The following is a 17,448-nucleotide window of genomic DNA, read 5'->3' on the forward strand; positions in this document are numbered from 1 at the left end:
GCCCGAAGAAAAAAATAAGCAGGTGTCAAGTACGCACACTACCCAAGTGTACTCGTACTGTAAAGACCCTATTGAAATAAGTACAGTTTAGTCTAAGAGCTGAATGGCCGCATCACTCACGCAGCAGACACTCTCACTCTTCTCTCGGTCATCGGAAACCAGACAGACTGAGGAGAGACACTCTAAACTTTTAATGAGAGCTACGGTTTCTTCCAGTCAGACCCTGACACGGTCACACCAGGAAGCAACCAAAAACGATACATCATTTGCATGGATCCACTATTTCTGGGACCGACAAGGCGTATAACTTAATGACATCACCTTTGAATCGAAGAGAAACCTCATATCAAACCGTTGCTAAAAAAAAGATCAAAAGGAGGCATGGATGAACAGCTGAGTCACATTGAATAATAGAAGAGAGGTCGTCTTCCAACAGAAGATATTGTTCCAGTACAACACGTCAGTGAGGCCAGGAAATGAATGGATGACCTTTCTAACCTCTACCTTGGAAAACAATTTAATAACTGTGATGTCAAGTATTTTCCAACCTTCTCTCTTAATAAGTGCTCATGCTGGCCAGATATTGTATACGTGGTTCACATTGTGAAATGGTAGTGGACATGGTGAGAGAAGGTGTACCGGCAAATGCTTGACCCTGTTGGTTGTGTGATGAGGTCAAGGCTAGTATTGACATTGACTGTATCCTAGTATAAGGAGGTTATTGTTAATACATAAACACACCGGTTAGTCATTGGATCTTGCACAACACCCGGGTGCAAGATCCAATACAAAAATCACAGAGGCTTTGGATATGAGAAGGCTTATTTTTCTAGTAATATAAATACAAATTAAATAAAATGACAATAATCATGTATACCACATTAAGTGGCCTTCTGCTTTCTCTGATTACCTTAAGTTACATGTGATACAATACATACCCAGAGCCCGTAAAGATGCACCAAGAGTACAGGACCGTGGGCATGAGGGATGGCCACAGAAAGAGAATTCATGACGGGCCTGGCAGTTGTTGACATGTTGCTGAGGGAAGCCTCTTTAGAACATCACACTCCAGTGTGAAGCGTTAACACAACAAAAACAAGCCTGGTTTTATTGTATATCTCTGATGGTTTTATTATTTACATGATGTGCTATTTGCAGTAATATTTGTAGGAAGATTATGTGCACAGCAGTTTATAAATAAAGATTGTTTGTACAAACGTAAAACAAAAAATAAAATGAAAATACGATCACACACCCACAACAGATTTAACAGAAGGAAATAAAATGCTATCCATGGATTCACAAAGTCACTGTGGCACACGTTAACTGCTCTCAGACAACCCTCTATGTCCCTCCACACAATTCACACTCACTTGATACAAAGAATGCAAAAACAGAAATGTGTCATCTTCCACGGCAACAAAAAAAAAAACAGATATTAAATTAGTAGAGCGAGCCATTCAAACCTGTGAAAATTAATTTAAGTTCAGCCTACCTACGCTACCAAATCCAATGTTATCCTCACTTTCTAAAGAAACAAAAAATAAAAAACAACATTAACGGGATAAAAAGGCGTCTTAACGGATAGAAATCCGTTCAATGGATGGTTTGTCTAACAGAAGAAAGGTTAACGGGCCTGAAAGGCTTCCGCCATCCAGGTTAATGAATATAAAGCACATCACAGCTTCCAGCCCTTCATTCCACACACAAGGGGAAATCCTTTTCTTTTAAACAGTCAACCTAATCCGTAACCGTTTCTCAGGTGCAAAACATGGCCAGAGGAGCCAGTCAGCAAGGAAAAGAAAGAAAAATTATTTCACACACTCCTCCATTTGTGGTGTGTGTGGGTGGGTGGGTGTGGGTGTGTGTAGCGGTTCAATACATTTATTTCATTACCACGCAAGGAAAACAATGTTCACGAGTGAGGAGGCGAGACAGTCCGTTCTGCCCGAACGCCTCAGCGGGTTATGGACGCGTTGGTGCTGCTGCTATTACCGCAGACATCACAGTCTAGTTCCATAAGGCAGCGGGTCCAAGGTGTCCCCCATGAGCACTGTGAGACGGCACCACCCAATCAGGCCCGACGACGTCTCTAAAGGATCCGATTGAATGCCGGCCGCCGTCACGATGCGAGCGGTGTCACACTTTTGTTTCACTTTTCTCGCCGCCACAACCGGCCCCCGAAGGAACTCCTCAACCGGCTGTTCTTTCCACACGTTCTACGTCGTGTTCCTCCATTAGAAACACCTCCCGAAACGTCCCCTCTCAAAAAACCACAATACAAGCAGAAATTAAAAAAAAGAAAAAATGAATCTCTCAATAATAATAATAATAAGAAGAAGAAGAAGAAAATAAACAAAAGTCTTTTTTGTTGCAACAAGTGGTCCTTCAGAATTCAAGCTAGGCTTAGGGGGGGCCATCTCTCTTTTAGTCCAAGGCGGTGGGCTCGGCAGGGTACGGTCAGGGGTGGGTCTGCAGGCACCGCTCATATTCTCTGGATCTTGTCGGCCACCACCACGGGGTTCTCCTTGCGGATCTTGGCGGCAGCCTCCGCTTTGTAGTCGTATGGACAGTTGTGCTTGTCCGAGTATCGGTGCCCGCCGCAGAACAGGTTCCCGCAGCGACAGTCGAACCCTGGAGGGACCCAGCGGATTAGTCACAGAGGTCCTTCGCACACAGGAAGAGCATCGCACGCACACACACACAAAACATTTAAGCTTTGCCCAAAGAAAAGTAAGCCATTCGATTGGTCGAGAGGTTTCAAAAGGATTGGTCAGGCTGTATTCCCCCATTCAAAGCCCTGATGTCTGCAGACAAGTCTGACCGCTAATGCTTTCGGAGCTCTGGCTGAATTTCTGCACTTACTTTACCATCCATGTGTGTTAGGTGCATAGCTCGTGGCTTAAATGGCTACTCGCTCACAGCGTTAGTGATTAGACGATTATTAGTCTCTAACTTAGAAGAGTCTTGGGTGAGTAAAGATGGCTATGTTTTTTGGGCTTTCACTCCAGCCTGGTCGTTGTACGGCAGACATGGGTGTCTGCTGGTGAGGTTCAGATGGAAGCTACGGTATGTTCCTGCAATACTGAGGCAGCACTTTCTTAAAGATTGAATGAATGTTTATGAGTTCTGGCCGTAGAGTAGTGCTTGCCAGCCATTCAAGTCCCTCCCTCAATGTGAAAAATATGGAGAGTTGCGGCTGCAGGTAGTGCAGGTAGTGGCCCTTGGTGACTTCCCGGACACTACGTCCATATTTTAAGATAGACATACCATGATCTGCATTCACTGAGGGCTTTATATTTGTCTATTCATTAATTCATGATTTGGGGTAGGCCTATGCATTTCAGGCCCCTGCATTTCAAGAATAAAATAACTCCAGGGCTGAGCCATACCAGGTCTTTGTGAACATTACTACTACACCTCCCTCTATCAGTATTTTCAGAAAGCCCAACATTTGAACCCGAGAGGACGTGATGACGAGAAACTGCTGACAAACCGGATGCAATTAGCTCACCTGTAAGGCCAACCTTTTTACGGCACATAAAGCATCGATTCTTCTTTGGCTTGAGCAGCTCAGTGAGGTCTGATCCTTCCCCCCCAACGGCGCCAAGTGGGGAGGCTGTGGCTGTCGGCTGGGTGACCACTGGAGAGAAACAACAACAACAACAACAACAACATCAGCAGCAGCGTGCATGAGCTTAAACGGATGATTACTCAACTTTGGCTGCTGTTATTGGTATTCCACAGGGATATTAAATACCAACCAGGCTCCTCTAACTCCTGATTGGCTGAGGTTCCACAATCCCCCGAAGAGAGGCTTAGCCTCGACATCTGCCGAGTCATCGAGAGAGGCGCCCCTCCGCTGTCGTGGAAAATAAATGAACAGGAAAGTATCGGAATTGGTTTCAGTTCGCCAAATGCATTTGACGTAGCAACGCGCCAAGACGACGATAATGAAAATAGATGTACACAAAGTAGCAGTGTGGTGAAGTCAGGGCAGCACTACTGACTGAATGACTAATGAGACAAAAGGGGATAAGAGGCTAAAACAGGCCCCCAACATTTCTGCCACTACAACAGAAAGCAGATCCTCTTGAAAAGAGAAGTAGCATGCTGCTATATGATTCATACTCAATGCTATTTAAAATTCCCAAAAGAGGCAGGGTTTGCCTCCGGTAAAATACTGTGGTATCAGTTCCCGGCAATCATAAAATAGCTCTTCATGGACACTTTGCACAATTACATTCTTCATCCATGCCCAATATAAATTCATGCTTTGTGCAACACTACTTTAACACTCATAGTCAAGTACATTCTTAAATGCTAATATTGCAGTACAAGTTAAACTTATAATTAACTTATAGTATATATTTTTTGCTGTTTGGGGTGGGGAATGTTTCATGTAGGCAGGTTCATAGCAATAATGATAAACAATTATCAAAAAGTTGCAAAATTGCCAGGTAGCAACAATTAAACCAAAAACTATGTTACTGGGGTGCTGCAGGTGAGGTCAACCCAAACATAGAAGGTTCCTGCACAAACTAAAGATAAATACATGCAACGGGGGAACCCAAGCATTCTGGTACCGGTTCATTAAAAAGACAAAAAAAAAAGAGAGAGAGACATTATTGACCCAACACACCCGATGGGAGAACACATTTTAGTCTGTTGGAAGGGTAATATCCTGCAATGCCCACACACCTGAGCACTTCAGTCGCTACGGCCTCGGCGGTCGCTGCTGCTGCCTCGGCAGCGGCGTCCTCGGCTGCTGCAGCGGCCTCCGCCGCCGCCACAGCGTTGAGGGTGGCCTCCAGCCTCCTCCTGGAGGAGGCCTCTGATGACCCCAGGGAAAGCCCACCGCCACCTGAGCAGAGCCGGGAACACGTCTGTCAGAAGAGGCGAGTCACCGCCGATACACAAGACAGTTACTTAAAGCTGCTGCAGGTAACCATAGTGAGTTATGAAGAGAGAGCAGAAGATGGCAAGATTTTGAAACCCACATCCCCTCCATCCCTCCACCCCCTCGCTGCTGGTTTCCCCACCAATGAGAAGTTATACGGTCGCACACTTGTGAGGGAAAGGCAAGATGGATTCCCGAAACCGATCAGAAAAAGGATGCCCCGGTTTGTCGGAAATTAGCTGGAAGCAGTCAAAATGTTTTAACGTCACGGACAGAAGGATGCGCCATCATCTAGAAACAGGTATTCTCACAGCAAGTTTCATCCACTAATAGCTAAACGATGGTTATGCCATTCCTATCAAATTACACTCCAATTAAACCTCTTAAATTGCACCTTTAAGTAATTAATAGAGTACTATAGGAATTGAAGTTTTACCCATTGGCCCCATGGAACTCATGCCTCCATTGTTCTGTCTGGACAAGTGCTCCTTGTGGCAGAGGGAGCACATGCCATTGGTCCTTGGGTTGCCATAGAAACCACAACCTGTGGCGCAGAGCGTAGGAACTGGACTCTGATTGGTCTCCTGGGCCATAGTGATGCCTGGTGCCGAGGTGACCTGTAGACAAAAAAACAACAAAAAAAGTTAAAATCAGTTGTGCACGAGTATAGGAGTGACAATAAAAGCCCTGTAGTGAGATGAAACAGTCACAACTTCACATTAGCTGTGGTGTATACTGGGTTAAAATATATATATATATATATATTTGAAACAAAATTTGTTTTGTTAAAAAGTTGGAAGACTAGAGTACTGGGTACATTTAAACAAAGGAGGAGTCAGCGATATGCGTTGAGAAAGAAACTGATTCCTATACAAGTAGTTGCAGATTATCACTTCCTCTTGAAAAATGCCGTCTGTTGACAAGGCTGACTGCAGTGATCTCTTCACAACCCAGACCTCACATGCGTTTCAGCAGCCTGCTGTCACAAGACTGCAATGGACACGGCGATCGGAAAACCACACACAATCCGACTAGCTTTTATAGTTCACAGCACGCTTCTATATTAAGCAATCCCGATAGGGTTCATTCCCAGCACAAGAATAGTACAGAGCTCCACTGCTCCAGCCAATGGAGACGGCTGCCAAAACTATATTTATTGATCCCCTTTCATTTTTGCATCTCATTTACGTACATCACCATGCTATATAAGCGCTCCATCTCAGGAGATCAATGTAAAGGGACGACTAAAGTAAAAGACAACACCCATCACGACCGATGATGGAGCCTCAAGTCACTTCCTGCATGGAATGCTGTGTTGATGTTGTGCTGTGAATCCACTGAGTCATGCTAGCAGGTCCACACAACACGGATCATACCGGCCATTCCCTGCCACAATCACAACAAAACAACCCAGAAACGCGACGGGTGTTTTTGGATAAAAACATCATAGAGACACCAGTTATCACAGCCGGATCGAACAGGATTTGCCATGATGAGTTAGCATGTTAGCAGCTAGTTATAGCCTGGTGGCTACATCAGAGCAGTCTAGACATGTTTGCTTTGTCTGTTGTGCTTTGTTTTTGTTGGCTAGTCCTCGTAACGTAAGCCACCAAATATGTCAGCAGAATCAAACAATAAAATGCCAGAGAATAAGGACTTGACGACGCGTCGTGGGGGCTACGGGCCGACATGAGCCACATAGTGAGAGTACAGCTTTGAGACTCTGGAGACTTTAGCCCACCATGCTAACGACACAGACGACCTAACAAGGACCTAGAGACACGTGTAACTACAGGATCAGAATGTGTTGTGAATAAACCGACCCAACCGTCCAAACTAGTCCACCGTGACCAAGACTTACTGGTTGTTAACTAAAGGATCAGAATATATTTCTTGAATAACCCGACCCACCCGTCCTACCTATTCCACCGCGACCACGAACTAATGGTTGTTGTTTTTTTTACTACGGTGAATGTTGGCGTCAAATGTTTTTCTCTTCGTGTTACAACCCATTGTTATAAAGTTAGACGGGTTGTAAAAGGGAAACCGTTCCCTGGGAAATCTACCTTAAACATTATCACACAAGAGGAATCCAGGCGAAACGAGCTGCTTCCAGTTTCTATCTAGTTGTCGACCTTTATTGTTTAACGTTACCCATTTGTTTTGGAAGCTTTTGGGTCAACTTTGATAGCTAAATAAAGTTTGAATATGGACTAAGTACTTTCATTTCTCCGCCAACCGCACGTCACGGGTTTGGGTTTTAATTAAGTCGACTTATGGCTGTCGGGGAGCGTTTAAAGAAAGTTTATTGTAAGCGTACTTACCAGCTACAGGGCTCTGCGTGGTGTTGTGCTCAGTGTGTCGCCTGCTGGAGACCGCTTGTATTTAATGCTGCTGGTCGCTTACGTCACGAAGGACTCAGGCTCTGATTGGAGGAGCCGGGCTCGGCAGAATGTACAGAACGGTCAAAACATTGAATCCTATGGTCCTTTTACATTTGTATAGTGTTTCTGCTGCCATTTGAAGAAGGAAGACATATTCTTGATTAGACGCATTACCACTTTACCTAGTAGTACTACTAATTCTGATGCTTTTAGCATTTTCATAAATGCATCTATAGTGAAGTGAAATTAGCTCTTATCGAAGTGGACACTTAACATACAACTATTGCTTGTTATAAGACTGGATCCGCTTGGGTTAATAAAAAACTATTTATTTAATTACCTTAAAGAGAATATCTATAATCTTTCGGTGATATTGTTAAGGTAAAGGATGATGAGAATATTATATTATCTAATTTCATAAAATGCATCAAGCCTTGAGCATTCGTAAAACAATGGTGGTTGTTGTTAGGATAATAGATGCAACCGATTATATTCACATTTATAAAGTTCATCTGCTACAGCCTATACAATATTATTTAACAAAAGACTAAACATCCTGAAATAAGTTAACTGTATGCTGCTTCAGCCTTGTTGCCAGATACCAGCATACAATTATAATACGATAGACATTTTCAGCTACTATTAATGATTCCACGTCCCAGTTGAAAAGCTTTTGTGCATACGTTTTATTTTAACAGGACAATAAAATATTTATAACGGTTATTAGAGCAGTTTTTATTATGTTGCCATACATGTAACAATGAATTCCCTTGATGCTCGTAGGCTACTCGGCTTCCTACAGTCTTACCAAAATAAGGTTTAATTCACGATTTAGTCTGTGTTCCACAAAGGTTGATCTTTAATTAACTTGCACAACTGCTAGTATAAATTGAAGTATTAGTCTTCTAAAAAGTGATGAATAAGCACATATAATGAGAGCGAATTCTGTCTATACTTTTAGACATTCACTTTCTCTGTAATGTTTAAAGATTTCAAAGGGAAGTGACGCGTATTTCCCATGCGAGTTCCGTAGGAACGCCTTCAATGCATGTGTGCTCGTTCTGTCCAATCAGGTATCAGAGGCTTTTGATTTTGAGCGAATCAGATTTGAGCGAGCTAGCATTTAAACCGAGGGGATACATTCATAGCTATTGTCCAGCAGCAGTGCAGAGTTCTCCATTCCTCACGAACTCGAACCAGTGGTTTAACTATGGCTTTCCGCGTGACGAGGGTAAGACCTTATTTGTGATCCATTTCATATCTATGTTGCTGCAGTTATCCATATTATGACTTTTTTTTAAGTATTTATTGTAAAATGTTCAGATTATGACTCATTCATCGTGTTTCAGTAAGTGTTTCGCTCTTTCAGCCTCCATCTCGCTCATGTTTCCTTGACTCTAAATTTGTTTTGCAGAATCGTATTGCTTCTGAGAATGCCGTTGTTGGCAAGGCCGCCCAGACGGCCAAACCTACACTGCGGCCCAGGGCAGCGTTGGGGAATATCGGCAATGTTGCGATCTCCGTGCAGGGACCGCAAAGGGTAAATTGCAGGCCGCGTTTGGAAAGCAATCCAATACAATGCAAAATCAAAAAGAAATCAATCAGGAAGCTGTACAATTGTTAACATTGTATATCATTTACAGCAGCTCAAAAAAGCTGAGACAAATATCCCCAAGCCCAAAACAAAGAAGGCCCCTGTGCTCCCTGTGGAAGAGCCTGCCAAAGAGGAGCCTAAGGTGAAGGGAACACTTTATAGAATCCGCACACTTTTGTTCTCACTCTTATTCATACCAAGCTAATGTATTTCATTTGGTAGGAAATTCCCGAGCCCCCATCTCCTTCTCCAATGGACATCTCGGGCTGTACTCCATCAGAACTCTGCGACGCCTTCTCGGATGTCCTGCTTGACATCAAAGATGTGGATGCGGACGACTACAATAATCCCATGCTCTGTAGCGAATATGTCAAGGAAATCTACAAGTACCTCCGACAGCTCGAGGTAGACTTTGTGTACTTGTATATTGGGGCCTGATTAGCTCTGAAGGTAGAGCGGTTGTCTGCTAAATGCCCGAATGTTAATGTTAACTTCCTGTTTGGGCCATCTTAGCCATTCCTTTTGTTAATGTGCTTAACCCCATCCCAGGTGGACCAGGCTGTAAAGCCCAAATATCTGCTGGGACATGAAGTGACCGGAAACATGCGTGCCGTCCTCGTTGATTGGCTTGTACAGGTGTCTGTGAAGTTCCGTCTTCTCCAGGAAACTCTCTTCATGACTGTGGCCATTATTGACCGCTTTCTTCAGGTAAACTCTTGTCTATATGTGAGATACTCTGTTTTTGGGCCTGGCAGCAGTGTTTGTAGAAGACGTGTGGTTAACCGAGCACACGGTGACAGTACAGGCAAAGCATCCATTTTGTCTGCAAAACCACCATCTTGCTTTGAAAAGTACAGGGGGGGTCCTCACTGTAAGCCGTCACTCCCAACAGGACCATCCAGTTCCCAAGAAGCAGCTCCAGCTGGTCGGAGTCACGGCCATGTTCATCGCCGCCAAATACGAAGAGATGTACCCGCCAGAGATCTACGACTTCGCCTACGTCACGGACCACACGTACACCACCGCCCACATCCGGGAGATGGAGATGACTGTGCTCAGGGTGCTGGACTTCAGCCTGGGACGACCCCTGCCCATCCAGTTCCTCCGACGTGGCTCAAAGATCGCAGAGGTGAGTGTGTGTGGCCTCCCGCACGACTGCCGACCCACAGAGCTCGCACCGGTTTGCCAGTTGGGTCAGCGGCTTTGGTTACCGTCCTCAGGTGGCCGCCGAGCAACACGCCCTGGCCAAGTACTTCCTGGAGCTCTGCATGGTGGACTACGAGATGGTCCACATCCCGCCGTCCAAGGTGGCCAGCGCTGCGCTGTCGCTTTCACTCCGCGTCTTCGACTGCGGTGACTGGGTAAGGCCCTACAGGCACACGGCACAATATTCTTTAGTGGGTAGTCCTTAATACCTAGATTACTTGCCGTGTATGGTGCCTTCTGTCCTCTGAAGGATAAACGCTAGTTCCATTCAGGTCCCTTGTAATCATAACTAGGGTTGGGTATCGTTTGGGTTTTATCCGATACCGGTGCCTACTCTGTACTTTTTAAATGGTTCCGGTGCTAAAACTTTTCAGGTACATAAAAAAACGATACTGCATACATGCACGACTTATGAGTTTCATATGAAACGGAAGGTCAGCAGACACTGAGTTGAATGGCAACGGCGTTTGCCAGCCGTTATTCGGTGGGAACCGGTATATCGCCCAGCACTAACGCAAGTTGACGCCGCAACAGTTTCGGTGCTCAACCCTAATCATGACTCTTGTGATCTTCCTCAGGATACGACACTGGCACATTACATGAACTTCACTGCGGAGGAACTCCTTCCTGTGATCCAGCTCATTGCAAAGAACGTTGTCAAAGTGAACGATGGTCAGACAAAGAATGTGGTAAGCAGGACCCAACCCGGTGTTTCTACTACACATGCATGACACTCTTGGCGGCATAATAATTCCGTTCCTTTGCTTTTCAGGCTGTCAAGAACAAGTATGCGTCTGCCAAGATGATGAAGATTTCGACGATTGCACAGCTCAAATCATCCCTTATCACAAACTTGGCAACAAAATCAAAGAATTGTGTGTTGTAGTGTACAGATAACTTAAGGGTTTTTGGGTTTTACCTGAAGCAGATTCTTTTGAATCGTTTTATATATGAAGGGCTAAACTTGTTTTAAAAGTTTAGGCTTGTGTGAATTTTAACTTTTTATTCAGAATTAAAATTTCTACGAAACAATCTTGGTTGTATAATTGCACCTGACCACCAGAGGGCGCTAAATGATTATATATACACCCTTGTAAATGGCGCTCCTTTTTTCTTCAAATGTAATAAATTATCTGACATAAGATGTCAGTCAAAGCCACGAACGCTTTTAATAAAATGATTTGGAGATTAGGTAGGCCTAGACTTTCAATCGTGCATCTAACTTGCTTTTAGTGATCATTCAAACGCCTCCCTTCACCGTGGTTGTAGGCCCACCTACTTAACACCACGGTCATGGACCATGTGAAAACAAATGGAAGCTGATTAACTTCAAACTACAAGCATCGTCAACTGTAATCATCCACAACTGGAGACAGGCTGTGGACGATCGTGGTGGGGGTTCCACACTGGCTCGAAGCTGTCCTAGCCTAGGGGCTCTTCCGTTTAGTGGGCTATCATGGCCATCTGCCAGCAGCGTCCATAAGGAACCTAGGCAGCTTCGCTGGTGTCCGCGTTTAAATGTATTCCAACTCTGTCCAGTCACATTTCACCTTACCGGCCATAGGGACCACAAACCTTATGCCTTTTTTTTTTTCCTGAGCTGTGAACAGCACGGATCCTATTGGGGTTTAATATAATTGAGAACCTTGTGCTTCAGTCAAGGCCTACCGATCAGATTAAAGAAGTTCTGAATTGGATAAATCTCTTCACTATAGCACGGGGTCGCTACCGCGCTGCATCCAGAAGTGAAGTAGGCCTTCAACCGGTTTGTATACATCGGGATCTTTGCAGATAAAGATGCTATGCTTAATCTTCCCATAGAGACGAGTGATAATTGGTATGTTGTGTCTGTAAAGGGAGGCTTTTAAACCCATGGCTCATGTGGGAATTCATGCTTGAGGGCTGAGGTCATCCCTGGGCTGCCGTATCGGTTTACAAGACGATCCCCACTCCTGTGTGAAGTAAAAAAAAAAAAAAAAAAAGTCCAGCTGCTCTCCAATATCGTGCGTTCTACATTGCTAGTTTATAAGGGATTTTAGGTTTGGATGTATATTAGTAGCTACTAGCTATATCAGTGAAGTCCAAAATTAGAGTTCACGCTCCAAAAACCAGTTCGGCCTCAAAACTCGCTTTGTTGGCCGAACTCACGAGCACACACAAAAATAATCGTTTCTCCCTAAAGCATGCAATTTCCCTCCTAGACGTTTATATAAAGTCAGCAGGTGGAGGTAAACACCCAGATTGTGTATGACTTTGGATAATTTCAGTTGTAGGCCTACTCCGCTCACGGCAGCCATCACTTCTGTTCGCAATCTTTTGAATGGACGATTTGCTCCAGATTAAAACCAATCCATCCATGGCTCCATATGACCTTTTCTCTCCAACTCTATCAACGTTGTCTATGAAGTACCAGAGTGGAAGATCTCCACGCTTCCAATCCATAGCAGAGGACCATATGACTGGGGCGGTTCAGGTTTTTTCATTTATTGTAGGCCATGTGTATTTGAAAAAAGGTTGGAACGACAGTGATCGCTACGGCTCTACGTGGGCAACTTTGTTATAGTGGCTGAAAAAAAGGCAATTATTGATCACTTATTTTGGCCAATCCTGTGACTTTTCAGTTTCGTTTCCGGTACCCATTTCAAAAAGCGAATAATATGACAAGATGAATTGAATATACAGTACCCTAAGACAAACACTACACCTCCTCCGCTACTGTTGATCATTCGCTCTGTGCTTGTAACCCGATCTTGATAAAGCAGAGTCAGCCTGTTCGCTGGCAGACTCTGCATCTGTTCTTCCAGAGGATCATCCTCCCCGGGGCCCCAAAGTGGGGAGAAGGGCCAGGGATGGGTGTGCTGGTGCTGGTGCTGCTGCTGACACGTTGTAAATCTACCTCTGGGGGTCACTGTCTCCCCCAAACCCTGCCCCGCGTTGTTCTCAGCTCTGCCGCCTCATTGGTCGGCGATGCGACTCTATGACCTGTCACTCACAGGCGATGATCAATTCCTCACCCCTGGGTGCGTGTGCAGGATGTTTTAGAGGGTGACGTGTCAGCAAACGATTATGCTCACTCCAGGGTTACTCGTTTCCTTGCCGAGTTCAATATATCATTACGGAGGTGAAGTTCAGAATCGGTTTGAGTGGATTCTGCTGTTCGGTTTTATGGATCCCGAGATAGTGCTTTTGCTGGGAATAGTTTATTGTTATTTATTTGCTTTTTTTCCTGAACAAAGGAGGACCTTTCTTTTAAAGTCTATATTGTCCGGAGGAGGTTCAATGTTTACAAGACCATGAAGTCTTAGACCCTTCTTAATAAATATACCTGTAACAATTAATATATTTTCCCCATCACATCACACACGCACGCACACACACACGCACACACAGTGTCCTCAGGGGAGCGGCTGAACAGAAGCATGGGTTATAGATTATATGAGTCAATATGACTAGTTTCCTGCTAGACTATTATCCAGATGCACTTAGGGAGTACGTTCCTGCTCTCTCCACTGGCCAGGTTATAAAGTGCACCAGTCCACCTAAATTATTCAGAAGCTTCCCTCCTCCTTTTCCTCCTCCTCCTGACCCCCTTCCCCTTCATCCTCCCCTTCCTTCTCCTACTCCTTCCTCCTCCTTCTCCTTCTTTTCCTTCTCCCCCTTCTCCCCACCACCTTCCCTCTCATCTTCTTCCTCCTCCTCCTCCATTAGAGTGACCAGCCAGACAGGGGACACTGTGGACAGAGAGACTCAGGACTCTGTGTCAGCTGTAGAGGGAGACACATTTGCTGTGTGTGTGTGTGTGTGTGTGTGTGTGTGTGTGTGTGTGTGTGTGCGTGTGTGCGTGTGTGCGTGTGTGCGTGTGTGTGCGCGTGTGCGTGCGCGCGTGTGTGTCTCTCTGCAGGTCAATTCAGCAGCAGTAGACTGAATGAATGGGTCAGTGTGATTGGTTGTGAATGGAGCTGTATGTAACCAATCATATTCTTCATCTCTACCATTGAGAGATTGGGGTTAGAAACCACAGTGAATGAGTCTTCAGACCATAGAGATGTGTATAATAAGAACATAAGTCAGTATATATATGTATACATAATAAACATTGTCTACAGTAGTAGTATAGTGTATGTGTGTGTGTGTGTGTATTCCCTTGTCTGAGATTGTTCTGCACGTTGTTACATCATCAACCTAAAATAAATAATAATAATAAAATGAGAACAGTGATCAAAGTGCATGCGCTTAGCCATTTATTTTTTGCTATCGTTTTATGACATCTTCATTATGTTGGCAGAATATATACTGAGTATCTGCCTATTTTTTTTAAAGCTCCATTACTTATTCAACTGTAAGCCTACACCTCACCACTCGGCCTGTCAGGCTAATAACCCACGTCGTTGGGAGTGACAAATCGCTAGTCAGGCTAAACCTGTTACGGCCATTAGGCCTTGTTTTAAATGGACGTTATGAGGAGGTCTGGGTGGATATCGGCGTCGGGTGTCATGTAGCCATCTGACCATACTATTAGCCTGATCATATTAGGTAACGCCAGATTGAGATGAGCCCCTCCCCTCTCCATAATGTAGGCCTACACGTATCGGGTTGCGTTCAGTGAGAGCCACGTCCGTCCCCGGGTCTGCACTGTAGCCCTAAGGGTTACATGAAGGGCTCATTCAGATGAGGCACTGGGATGGTGTCAGTTAAAGACAGTGGGAGATCATGCTGTTAAAAAGTCATTGATACTCCTGATAATAATACTGATAGCAAAACAACAGTAGGACGGATAATATTTCACTTTCACATTCTGTTCCATCTCTGTTTCTCTGGTACCGTCAGTCTGAACCCAGTTTCTCTCCCAAAAAAGTTGAAGCGATTGGACCAATCAGAGTTAGGGGGATGGAGTTTCAGTCGATGATGGAGCAAAGGGTGCCACAGACTGTAGAATTTCAAAAACAATGGCAGGGCCCGAAGTAAGACCACTGATCCACGGAGCGGTTATATCTGAAATAGACTGAATAATAATGTGAGGTCGTGCCCGTATTCGGAATTAAATTGCTGCCCGGCCATGGTCTGATATTAATTGCAAACCGCAAACTTGAATACCATGATGGTCACACAAAGCTAACAAAACTGTCTCCATAAGGCTAACTTGAACCGTCTGACAGACAAACCTCTCTGGGATCAATAGCCTCATGAAGGAAGCCACATCTGAGAGGAGCTTCCCTTCAAACACAGCTGTTGGACCAATTAGAAATGGGTTGGACACAAATTAAACATGGAAACCAAATGCATGTTTTTGCTTCTATAGGCCCATGTTTTTGGTCTGTTTACTTTTCAACTTTAATACATTGAATGGACATTAGAGTTCATTAATAGGACTTTACTTAAAATAACCTTTATTTTGACGTTATATAAATTCACCAAATTGCGAATTATAATTGTATGCAATTACTTGACATAGGCCTACCAGAGATACATAATCCAGATAGGGGGGGGGGGGAGATGTATGTGGGAGGGGGACATGGGGCAGACAGGTGTAAATGTAACACAAGTAGTCGTTTTGTTCTGGATGTGTGGGAAGGGCGACCCCTCTTACGTATTCATGGGCCTTCTCAAGCAGTTGACAAATTCCTGAGTCAAACTGAAGTTTTTTCTGAGTTTAGGGCTTTGCGGTTATGGAGTGTCTTGTTATTCCCACTGGTATACCAATAAGGGTATATAGGGGAAATTAAATAACTTTCCACTGTGGAAAGATATTTTCAACTGTAGACATGTGACTTGAAAGTCTTTACAGGTGATAATGGGCCTGTCCATATTGAATAAACGTCAGCTTAATTACTGGCTTTGTTCCTACAAAGAAATTGATATTCCATTGGCATTTTTGTTAAAGGGCAAAGAGTCTGCTCAGGTAATGGAGGACTAGAGCACAAGGGGGTGACTGTTCTTGAAGAGTAACCCTGGTATGAGCAATACCACAAACACTCATTACCTACAAAACCTATTTTAAATTTAGGAAACTGTATCGGTTCTGTTTTGGTCCTTTTAGTGAGTTGGTCTGCCTTCAACAGCTTAGAGAAACTGAACTGCAGTTGGCTTCTGCATGGTGAAATACTGTGGGATTTGGGGATATTGAGATTCTCTGGAACAAGATAATCGCAGCATCCAAATCACTTCATCATTCCGGGTAGTTTGGGCCCCCTTTGCTACCCAGACGGAGGCTGATGCTAGTTGTTGCACGCACGATTATAAACACACAAGCAGAGGAGGAAGCAGGCCATGGTAGACCTACTCCTCGGCTATAATTAGCCCTCATGTGGTCACCTCTTTCCCCCTATGTCAGCTGTCAGAGACATGTCCCATACTGCCAGCCACCACAGCCAACAATGGGAACATTGTTGCTCTGATTTCTCGGCGTCCAGGGTTCGCTTCGCCAATTTGAAAATCTGCAGCAGAGATAAGTCGAACGATTTATTTGTTTTCAGTTGACTTAGGTGACATGCCATTTGGCTGGTAACTTCACATAGTTTGTAGGACCTATTTTTATACTTTTTTTTTATTTGTTGATAACATTTGTTACATTAAATAATACAAGTAATTTTAAAGGTTTTGTCCAAGGTGATAAGAAGCATTTTCAAGGTGGGGGAAAGAAGGATAGCCTAGTACAAAGGACCTTCTTTTTCAACAAATGTCGTCAAAAGCAATTTTGACAACATTTTATAAATATATATAAAAAAGAAGTGTTAAAAGTATACATTTTTCAGTAGTTCTCACACATCATTCACACCCGTAAATGATTGCCGGGTCTTGCGTCCTTTTAGCATGTGCTGGAAACGTCCATCAGCCAATAGCATGATGACCGCATCCACCTTCCAAAGCACTCACCTATCAAGACCTCATCCAGACCTGTGAAGCGTGCAGACGCCCAGGCCTGACACCTCCAGATAATGAAGCCGTTAAGACAACTCCATTGGACGGCTAACCTTTCCCCCGCCGTCCCTTTGCTATTTATAGCCACTATTCTTGCTGAAGAATCTACATGTAGGGAAAGTGAGCCTGTGCAATATCACGCTGCAGGAGATAAATATGCACAGCTCACAGCCGCCAATAGATGTCTTTTAATGTTTGCAAAGGGTCGTTTGACTATTATCAACACATCTTCATGTGCAAATGTTAAGAATATCTTGCAAATAAACTTCATTGTTTATCTTACAAGTAAACCAATTTCTTTTAATACTTTTTCTGAAATAATTTAAGTCAATCATCATGTTATTGTTTACAGATAGGTTTGATTAGGGGTCATCAATCAAGCACAAAGATAGTTATATATTAAACTAATATTTGAGTTCAAACTGAAAAATGAAAATTGTTGGTAA

At 44.0% G+C, this 17,448-nt stretch overlaps 2 protein-coding genes across 2 annotated transcripts; one reads left to right on the forward strand and one right to left on the reverse strand.

Annotated features, from left to right (window-relative positions):
* Window positions 1-197: 197 nt before the first annotated feature.
* LOC130380563 (AN1-type zinc finger protein 5-like) lies at window positions 198-7,271 on the reverse strand. Its single transcript, XM_056587810.1, has 6 exons — window positions 7,225-7,271; window positions 5,337-5,517; window positions 4,702-4,864; window positions 3,765-3,862; window positions 3,515-3,643; window positions 198-2,634 (listed from the first exon to the last, which is right to left on the reverse strand). The coding sequence occupies exons 2-6, from the start codon at window positions 5,491-5,493 to the stop codon at window positions 2,486-2,488; spliced, it is 696 nt and encodes a 231-aa protein (XP_056443785.1). The 5' UTR covers window positions 5,494-5,517; window positions 7,225-7,271; the 3' UTR covers window positions 198-2,485.
* A 1,135-nt stretch (window positions 7,272-8,406) lies between these two features.
* On the forward strand, window positions 8,407-11,269 carry ccnb1 (cyclin B1). Its single transcript, XM_056587808.1, has 9 exons — window positions 8,407-8,515; window positions 8,699-8,824; window positions 8,928-9,020; window positions 9,101-9,283; window positions 9,428-9,586; window positions 9,771-10,007; window positions 10,099-10,239; window positions 10,663-10,773; window positions 10,857-11,269. Exons 1-9 carry the CDS (start codon window positions 8,495-8,497, stop codon window positions 10,968-10,970), a joined length of 1,185 nt encoding a protein of 394 aa, XP_056443783.1. The 5' UTR covers window positions 8,407-8,494; the 3' UTR covers window positions 10,971-11,269.
* Window positions 11,270-17,448: the final 6,179 nt, after the last annotated feature.

This window comes from Gadus chalcogrammus, chromosome 4, assembly GCF_026213295.1.
Source record: "Gadus chalcogrammus isolate NIFS_2021 chromosome 4, NIFS_Gcha_1.0, whole genome shotgun sequence".
Lineage (NCBI taxonomy): Eukaryota > Metazoa > Chordata > Actinopteri > Gadiformes > Gadidae > Gadus > Gadus chalcogrammus.

Excerpts from the sequence above, each read along its gene's own strand:
- LOC130380563 (XM_056587810.1), bottom strand. The coding sequence starts at position 5,493 with ATGGCCCAGGAGACCAATCAGAGTCCAGTTCCTACGCTCTGCGCCACA. Across the intron at positions 4,865-5,336 it reads GAGTTCCATGGGGCCAATGG|GTGGCGGTGGGCTTTCCCTG; the intron begins GTAAAACTTCAA and ends GGCTCTGCTCAG. Across the intron at positions 2,635-3,514 it reads TAAAAAGGTTGGCCTTACAG|GGTTCGACTGTCGCTGCGGG; the intron begins GTGAGCTAATTG and ends GGGTCCCTCCAG.
- ccnb1 (XM_056587808.1), top strand. The coding sequence starts at position 8,495 with ATGGCTTTCCGCGTGACGAGG. Across the intron at positions 8,516-8,698 it reads TGGCTTTCCGCGTGACGAGG|AATCGTATTGCTTCTGAGAA; the intron begins GTAAGACCTTAT and ends TTTGTTTTGCAG. Across the intron at positions 10,240-10,662 it reads TCTTCGACTGCGGTGACTGG|GATACGACACTGGCACATTA; the intron begins GTAAGGCCCTAC and ends GATCTTCCTCAG.